This window comes from Cydia strobilella, chromosome 16 (assembly GCF_947568885.1).
Source record: "Cydia strobilella chromosome 16, ilCydStro3.1, whole genome shotgun sequence".
In the NCBI taxonomy this organism is placed as follows: domain Eukaryota; kingdom Metazoa; phylum Arthropoda; class Insecta; order Lepidoptera; family Tortricidae; genus Cydia; species Cydia strobilella.
In genome coordinates this window covers 7,327,312-7,336,914 of record NC_086056.1, presented here as the reverse complement: position 1 = coordinate 7,336,914, position 9,603 = coordinate 7,327,312, and the positions used below count along the sequence as shown (strand labels likewise).

Here is a 9,603-nt window from a genome sequence, read left to right as displayed (position 1 = left end):
GGGGGAGGGGCACGTCAAATGTATATATGTAACGTAAAAATGCACGTAAAAAAGCCATGTCAGATAAACGTCAGTCCATACAAATGTGTATGACCATTGGTCATTGGCCGCCCTAGGCCCCAGGCCTTGTAGTAACTACCAGCCGCCCCTTTCTCAGCACTCATCTTACTTGCTGCCGCTCCTAACGCCTTGCCGCCCTAGGCTCGGGCCTACTTGACCTTAAAGGGCAAATCCGCCACTGGATGACGTTTCGACAGAGGGGAACGCCTGTTAATGGCTACTCCGTTTGGTTATATCCTCCAAGATCACAGACGATCGCCAAAACCGTATCAAAACCAGTTCAAAACGATAACAAATTGTTGAATTAGAATCGACCTCAGAGGCCATAGACAAGATGACGATCCTTTGTCGATAAACGCCAATTTCAAAGTAAAAAGGTATCGTCAAGGAAGTCACGTGATCATTTCCGACAATTTAACACTTACTGTCCGTGCATTACATGTAATGCACCGTCCAATTAACTCAGTCACGTCACGTGACGTCAAAAATGGATAGCTGTAAGCTTATGCATCACATATAAATATAGGTAATGTACGGACGTATCGAATCAATCCATGTCATTGCTGAAAGCGAGGGACAGTAAGTGTTGTGTCGATTGGCATTTTTCACGATTATTATTTGGTTAGGCGTAGCTAAGATGACATAACATTTATGAGCAAACCTCGTTATCAGTGTTGCAATTCATTGAAAATAAGGGTAGGTACACCAAAATATATAAAGTAGAGAACCCTAACTTCGTCGTTTATCAATTTATTTTACCAAGAAATAGATATCCATTGTAATCACAATAAAAAGAGAAGTGTAAATATTATTAAAAGTGAAAAATAAAAATTCTTATATGACGTATTTTTGCCAGCCGTCCCCAATTTCGCCTTATAATTTTCTTTAATATGAAAATTATACTAAAAAATATTCCAACTGTTGAATACGCCTGTCATCTTCCTCGCGTTATCCCGGCATTTTGCCACGTCTCATGGGAGCCTCGGGTCCGCTTGACAACTAATCCTAAGAATTGGCGTAGGCACTAGTTTTTACGAAAGCGATTGCCATCTGACCTTCCAACCCAGAGGGGAAAACTAGGCCTTGTTAGGATTAGTCCGGTTTCCTCACGATGTTTTCCTTCACCGAAAACTGTTGAATACGCCTGTGAATCCATGATAACATTTTATGCTAATTAAGGCGAAGTTACTAAAGGCTGATGTACGTGTTTTTGCCAACCCTTTTTTTTAATAAACTGCTGATATCTTATCGATAGATTGTATTTTTGCCACGTTAAGCGCGATTGTAGCTTCGCACAGTTTGCAACAAATCGTCCGCGACGAAAAGGGTACAGAATAACAGAAACGTTCATCAATTAGTCTTCGGTAGAATGTATCCGTCGCAAAGGGCCGTATTTTTTTTTCACCTCAGCAGCTCGAACAAGCCTACTTACACTGGAGTAGCTTTTTAATTTAGTGAAGGCCATGAACTACCACTTCATACTTCTATTACAATAGTACATTTCGATGCTAGTGCGGAAAGTATGTCATTACCTCACGAGTACCGAGATATCTTGCCACGAGCCGTAGGCGAGTGGCAAGACTCGGGACGAGTGAAGAATGACATTTCCGCACGTGTATCGAACGACGTTTTTTTATTACAGTTGCGAAAAAATAAGAAAAGCAACAAGTAAGGAATGGAATTCGAAAGTCGAAACTTTTATATTATTAATTCTGTGACATCATTGACATTGACATTATGAAGAGGTGTTTTTCTAGCTTTTATTCGACTAGAATATACCCACTTCAATGAAAGTTTTTTTTTCAAATGCATGTTCTATAAGACAGAAACAATTGTAAATATTAATACATAGTACTATTATTACCTAAATATCGTTATTTACGATTATTTGTGTATCGTATATTTATAAAAACAATATCGAATGTTGCCTTTGGAAACTTAAAACATTCTTGCAGTAAGAAAATACGCCTCTTCTTTGACAGGCTTTCCGTTCCATTCAGACAACTTATTAAGAACGGTTTTTCAACATTAAAAAATAAACGTGTTATAATACTTATAATGGTAAGTAATAAAATATGAAATATGCATATTTTTCGTATTCTTACATTAACAGTAGGTTTTTATGTTGATACGACGTTTAAAGCAAACTAATATTAACACTCATCAATAAGTAGTCATGAATTGGAACAAGCAAAAATTTAAAAACATTGGAAAACTAAAAATCACTAGTTCGCGAAAACCAACTTTCCGCACGCTAAACAGCCACGAAAAGTAGCACTTTTTGAGCAACTGTGTTAAAGATTCTTTTTTTTGTCTGTATTATTCTGTGTAATTCGAAATACATTTTAACCTTTAATATGTTCTCACTACTGAGGTGAAAAATTATATGTGCAACACGAGAGCAAAGTTATTTTACATCTCGTGTTTTTGAGTCCCTCGCTACGCTCAAGATTCTAACTTAGAATGACTCGCTTCGCTCGTTATTCAATTATAGAATCTTTAGCTTTCTCGGGACGTAAAATAAACACTCGCAAGAAAAACCAACTTTCCTCTCTTGTTGCACAAATAACTATTATATAACTACTTGGGAATCCATTCCATCTTAATTATTTATTTGGGGCATTTTCTATGAAAAGGGACCTTATTGTCGATGGCGCTTACGCCGCATAGCGTCGCGCGGCATCGTATTTATATCGGAGCATCGTTTAAAATGGCGTAAGCGCCATCGACAATAAAGTCCCTTTTTATAGAAAATACCACATTTTATTTATTATTAAGCAAACGGTCATTGAAAACTGTGGCTCCCATATATTTACTTAATTCTTGTCCCATAGTTTTCATTATACAATTTAATTTCTCTATCAACTAAATCTATATATAATATGAACATCCTTTTATGCAGATGCCAAAAACTTACCGATATATCTTGGTCTTTCCTATTAAAACTAAATAACCTGGCTTTTCGTGAACCACTCATATCTTTTTCACACGACACGTACACAACAACTAAAGTTACAGAAAACAAATTTCTTTGCCACATTTTTTTAGGTATTTTTTTAATTGCAGGCAATTGTGTTTTTCTAAACAGGTGGTGCCACCGGCAAAACTCTGACACGTTTGACGGCAATTCGCGGAGTTTTTAGGTAGTACCTAGTGTAAGGATATTAAAATTACGTGACAATGTGTTTCCGCGACCTATTGTTGGATAACTCGAGATGTAACGGTGTAGAGTCTAGAGCGGATAGAACTACCAGTACCACGCGTTAGTGTAAGGCCTGAGTGGACGCTCAAAGCGGAGCGTTCGGCGGTGCGTGCAGCGTGGCGTCGGGCTCACAAGCGATTTCAGCAGCGTGCAATAAGGCCGCTCCTATACGTTATGCACGCTGCACGCCCCGCCCCGCTGCACGCTCAACTCGAACGTCCACTCAGTTAATTTAGATACGAGTAAAACCCATAAAAATGTTGATATTCTTTATTCGGAGCCTTAAGTCCTTTTGAGTTGAGCTTAATAAACACTCGATACCTATTCGACGAATATCAGTTTCGTTATCTGCTTCTCTATTGCTCTTCCCCCATTCGAGTAATAGAGAGGCAGATAACGAAATTTAGATTTTTGCGCTAAACTCTCGTATTACAACAAACTACCGTCTTGTATTTATGACATCTCTTCGTATTCGTAGATCTCTGGCAGTCAATATTAGGGCCAATTTGTAACATTTTCACGCAGCTTGCCTCTGGTAATGCATTATTTTAAGAGTCGGTCAAACTATTATTCTTTTGTTTGACAAAAAATGCTGTTTATCATAGACTTCGTACGCGTGGATTTGTATGTTGGTGGTTATATAGAAACATGTCATTTATCCTTTGGGTACGGAACCCTAAAACAGATCTCTATGTGTAAAATTATTAGGGGGTGATAGATATACCACCCCCTAATAATTTTACACATAGAGATCTGTTGTCGCGTTGTTCTATCCGCTTGTGAAGTTGGCTGTACATTGTATAAACTGATGAGGTTAGACCTAAATGGTTTAAAATAAGCATAGAGTAACTGATACTAGAGCGTTACTGTCATAGTTAATTTTGTAACCCCAGTAAATTCACTGCCATCTGTCGACACACTTTAAAACTCAAAATGAAGATTTATAAAAATACGATAAAATGTATTTAAATATTGTAGATAAATGATTTTTTTTATTTGCATTAATTATTTTTATGATTTTGACCCATGTTCTTTCACTGATATGCGTTAAAATTGTTAAATAACAAACGAAACCGTCAACGCCATCTATACGACTGTAGGCCAAAACTAGTAGCGCCCTCTGAACGAGAATCAAATTTTCTTGATTTTCGAGGCACGTTTTTTCCTTAGACTGTATCCATCTATTACGGAGTTATATCTATCTTTGAAATAAGCGAACCTTCGATAATGTGTTGGTATCGGATGGAAAAGCAAGGATAAATGCTGAAATTGTAATGTGTTGTTACCTACTATTCATGCTCCTGAAGCGCTGGTGGCCTAGCGGTAAGAGCGTGCGACTTTCAATCCGAAGGTCGTGGGTTCAAACCCCGGCTCGTACCAATGAGTTTTTCGGAACTTATGTACGAAATATCATTTGATCTTTACCAGTCGCTTTTTGGTGAAGGAAAACATCGTTAGGAAATCGGACTAATCCAAAATCCAAATAAAATAGTTTCCCCTCCGGGTTGGAAGGTCAGATGGCAGTTGCTTTCGTAAAAACTAGTGCCTACGTCGACGACCCCAGGCTCCCATGAGCCATGGCAAAATTCCGGGAAAACGCGAGGAAGATGACCTAATTCATGCTCCAGTTGTACAGTCAAGGTCATAAACATACATTTATCATTTTGCCTTGCATACAAAAACATCATTTAAAATATCTTGCACAAGTCTTGCAATAACCGGTCATTTTATCATGCTTATTATGTCGCGACACATGTAAAGACAATGAAGGTTTTTCATGCTCTAAATATTTTTCATCTCTACTCTAGCAAAAATATTCTTACAAAAGGAAAGAAGTCATTAATTTCAGAATACAGTTGGGCCCGTTGGGTTAATACAGTGATTACAGTGAAATAGGAATGATAAGATTGTATGTATCCAGATGCCTATAATCAGGATTTTGTCTTCCTGATAATAGGCATAACATTAATAAGCATCGTGCGGAAAAAAGAGCCTTGATCTTGATGGTCAACGAAGCAACGACCTCATGTGGTCACGACCCCTACAGCGGTATCATGGTCGCCTTTTTGTCACCTGTCATGCCATGCGTCACTTTCGCACTTACATATTTGTTAGAACGTGACTGGCATGGTTACAAATGACAAAGAGCCGGCCGACCATCTTAGCCCTACTGAGCATGAGGAAACGAGGTAAAAGCAATGCCCTACCCAAGATAAGACAAAGGCCACTAGGAACCTACATTTCTTAAAGTTTTTTGGAACTTGAAACCCTTATAATTTGTGAAATTATCTACAAAGAAAATTTTTAGAAACTTATAAATTTCGTATGGGGCTCCTCCTCTCTCTAAAATGGGTTATTTCCTTTTATTTCTTGTCTTCTTTAAAATGTACGACTGGAAATTTTCCGCAACTCTCAGCATCAGCTTGTAACTTCTGTACAGGGATCACATCAGGGCTAACATTTTCATGAGAAGACGTAGTTAGTGTGACTATTTTCTTATTTAAATATCACTGATTCATTACTAGAATAGAGAGTAGCGCGTTGAACACGCACTGGGCCCATAAACCGCTAGAAATTATACAACAAATCTACTACTACTGTTACTTCTGCTTCTGAAACGTCGGCGTGCAGTTCCCATCCAAGTTGCAGTCGGGTTGCAGTCCGCCTGTACCGGCCCTTACTTCTAGGTTTCCGACTGTATTGTATTTCAAGAGCAAAATAAGGAACGAAGATGTTCGCGGTTACCATATCCGTGTTTTATTATTAACACATTGGCGCTGGTGCTTTTTTATCGAGCGTGGTTGGATTTTCGACTTCGAGCGTTGGCCGTTAAGTCGAATTTAGTGAGCGGAACTTCTGACGTCAGGTTTTAAAGCGAACGGTTTTAAAACTCGTGCATATGAGGCCTAAAATAAAGAGTATCGATATTAGACGGAGTAAGCGTGGTAATTGTAGGGTGACCTTGCATGTCGTAAATATTTTTTTTTTTCATTAATTACCTACATCACATGAATTTGAAGATTTTTAGACCCATCTCCCTCTCCTTGTCACATCTGGTAACATTTGGCTAACTAAAAAATGAACGTTAATCCCACTATAGTACGGTACGAAACAGTAGCTTAATATTTACTGAATGAGTACTTTACTGAGTGTTAGTCTCTTACGAATTAACAGTTAACAGTCTGGACTCGGGATGGTATCTCTGTGTAAATGTGTTACTTGCTACCTGTTACGTTGTCATCACTAACCCCATTCTTCCCTCTTCGATACCATCTGTCCACGACGCGTGACGCCGAGTAAGTCATTGTGCAATGTGAAAGATCATACAAACTTGACAATAGTGTTTCCCCATAACATTGTCTCTGAGCACGATACGGAACGCCCCGTATATATGGTATACGGACATGGAAGACGGCAGTTTGCGATAGGAGTTGGTGAGATGAGTCCGAAAGAGGTGTTGTGTTTCGGGTTACTTCTGGGTGCGGTGGCTGCGGAGTACAGTGATGGGTAAGTTGTTTGGTCTTGATAAGGTTAGGGGTTAATTTATTAGGTTAAAATAGGTACCGGTGAGTGTGCGACTGTAGATGACAGGAAAACCTATTAGAAATGTGCAGTCAAGCGTGAGTCGGACTTGATTACTTAGTTTATGATCCGACCCCTACGGGTTTTTTTAAAGACATTTTACTCACGTTTCAAATAAAAAAATACATTATCAAAAATTGTGTAATGTACGGAACCCTTGGAACGCGAGTCCAACTCGCACTTGGCTGGTTTTTTTAGTGTTTTTTTGACGTTTGCACTTTTTAGTCTCAAAATAAAGTAAGCTTTCTTCACCACAACCTTATATTAACCTTACTTAGCTACATTTTTATCAGCTACCCTAGTATAAATTTCAGGGGCTTCATGCCGAGCTCCAGCTTTCGCACGGAGGACCAGCTGGCAGAGCCTTCGGCCAGGGTAGAGAAGAGCAGAGAAGAGAGGGAGCAGAATGACCGCACGCAGCGCTTCGGGATTTCCACCTACGGCACTACGGGGGCGCAGGTAAAGGGGGCCCACTACTCTTCTTAAATAAGCTAAAACGTATTTTACGCTACCCTAAATTAGGACCAAAGAGCAGGACACCGCCATTCATTAGAGACGTTTGGAAATATCTCCATATATGTGAACATGTGTGACGTATTTAGGGTAGTGTAAAACGCCTAAAAGGGGTTACGCAGGGGCATAGTAATCTACTGGTCGACTCGGTTGTAAAAAAATATGTATGAGTTTGGTATCAAATACCTAATAGTTCCGTGTAGTATGTACATAAATATCCCGACTCGCGTTATAATGACGTATACAGATTTTATTTAGTTAACAAATCACGCGCTAGGTGGCGCTGTTACATGTAGTAAAAAGCCTAAATCGCGCTATCAAAAATTTTCTCGATACACATCTAGGTACATAAACCGTGTACGTAACTACCAATATTATATTATCCATGTTTTTATTATATTTCTAGGGCTCGTATGGCGGTTCCGCGCCGGGTCTATACGGCCCCTTGAAGATAGACCTGGGCGGTGTGCTGATCGGGTCCATCCTCGGGTTCGGCGCCGTACTGATCCTGCCGAAGATCATGCACGTGCTTTCGTACGGCTATGGTGGTGGATACGGACGCAGTAAGTATGCTATTATGCCAACTTTAGGAATATATCATATTCTCCGGTTACCGCGATAGTGACTCATGAAATAAAACTATGAAAACGGATTATATCGCGTATAATCATAATCATTTATTTGCACATAAAAAGGGTTTTACGTAGATATTATAAAAGTTACATGGTCTAGCCAAAAAATAATAATTGAAAAACGCCGGTTATTCTCGATGTTTTCCTAAAACTAGGGTTTCCCCTCTTGGTTGCACAATCAGATGACAATGTCGCTTTCGTTAAAACCAGTGCTCGCGCTAATTATTAATAACGGTTGACGTAAGTGGTCTCCAAACTCTAACAGGAGGATACAACCTCTCAGTAAAAGCTTTAAGATGAGGAGGACTAACCTAACTAAACACCTATGTTTACAAAAAAACATTTCATTTTCTCGCCAGGTGTGGACACAGAGTCGTCCCAAATAACAGATATGCTGAACCGACTGGACGAGACGTTGGCCCGGTACAATATCGACTCGGGTGCGTGTACGCAGCGACTAGCGTGCTCTTATGTTCAGCTGGCCAATGAGAACATGCAGGCCGGGAATGCTACAGAGTTTGACGCGCTATTAGCTAATCTGTCCAGGTATTTTTTTTAACTTCCTGTATTTATCCATTGAGCTAGTAGGGTTTTAGCCCAAACTCTCTTAGAGGAGGCCTATGCCCATCAGTGAGACTACGTACCTATACGTATAGGCTGGTGATTGGTAATTAATGTAATGATGATTGTTTTAAATAGGTATCCCATACAAGAACCACTCAGTTTGAAAGGAACGTGTATTGTTCAGTGCATCCTCTCAATCCTCTGTAAATGATCAAGAGGAAGTCTGCCATCACCTTCTGACTTTGCACACATTTTAGCAAAATTGTAAGTTTAGTTGAAATACTAATACTTGTCAGGGCTAGGCCATAAGTGGAATGTTATCGATCCCAGTGCGCCCTCACGACCGGCAAAGAGGGTGAAACGCCGGAGTCGGTTTAGTGGGTAGGGCCAATTCTCTCCCCCCCCCCCCCTCTCGCCAAGAGAGGGAAAAGGAGCGGCGAGTCCCACACACCGTGCATAAGTGCATTCCCACTCCGACAAAAAAAAGAAAAAAAAGGGCTAGGCCATAATCGAAATGAAGTCTTTTGGGTGCTATTTTGATAAGAAATAATCTTGGCGTCCATGGAAAACGTGGTTAGTAAAATCACCATCCATCCAGTTATTTGGCCAGTTGTTTATTAGTTTTACCTGTTTGTTTCTAGCAACTCGCTAGTCCGACGCATGTTGGATGGCACAGCAATATTCGAAGCAGTGAGCGCGGGCCGCACGCACGGCGACTGTCAGCAACTTTATCCAAAGTGCAAGATGGATAAGAAAACCGTCGTCAAGGTGCTGACGCAGCTGGTGCCCTCGTAGAATAGATGAAGATAAATAGTAGAATAAATATGTTTTAGTTGTTATTTTGTATTTTATGCCTATTCTCGTGTACCTACATACTAGAACTAGCTCCAATCGCTTATTTTTTTTAGTAATTTCAGTCTTTCATTTCAATAAGGCATTAATAGTTGGTCAAGCAAATCTTGTCAGTAAATAAGAATAAAAAAACCGGCCAAGTGCGAGTCGGACTCACGTTCGAAGGGTTCAATTTAAACAATGTATTTTTTATGCGAA

General features: G+C 39.7%; 1 protein-coding gene across 2 annotated transcripts; it reads left to right on the top strand.

The window, feature by feature from the left end:
• The first annotated feature begins 6,353 nt into the window (after positions 1-6,353).
• On the top strand, positions 6,354-9,603 carry LOC134748210 (uncharacterized). 2 transcript variants are annotated; one of them, XM_063682924.1, is made up of 5 exons: positions 6,354-6,769; positions 7,147-7,303; positions 7,764-7,920; positions 8,349-8,535; positions 9,195-9,603. In XM_063682924.1, exons 1-5 carry the CDS (start codon positions 6,654-6,656, stop codon positions 9,346-9,348), a joined length of 771 nt encoding a protein of 256 aa, XP_063538994.1. In that variant the 5' UTR covers positions 6,354-6,653; the 3' UTR covers positions 9,349-9,603. The 2 variants fall into 2 exon arrangements, with proteins under 2 accessions (XP_063538994.1, XP_063538995.1); XM_063682925.1 differs by having other exon boundaries at positions 6,414-6,769; positions 7,159-7,303; positions 9,195-9,549.

Bases quoted from the DNA above. Each gene is read 5' to 3' on its own strand.
- LOC134748210 (XM_063682924.1), top strand. From the start codon at position 6,654: ATGGTATACGGACATGGAAGACGGCAGTTTGCGATAGGAGTTGGTGAG. The intron at 6,770-7,146 runs GTAAGTTGTTTG...CAGCTACCCTAG, and splicing joins GCTGCGGAGTACAGTGATGG to TATAAATTTCAGGGGCTTCA. The intron at 7,304-7,763 runs GTAAAGGGGGCC...TTATATTTCTAG, and splicing joins ACGGCACTACGGGGGCGCAG to GGCTCGTATGGCGGTTCCGC.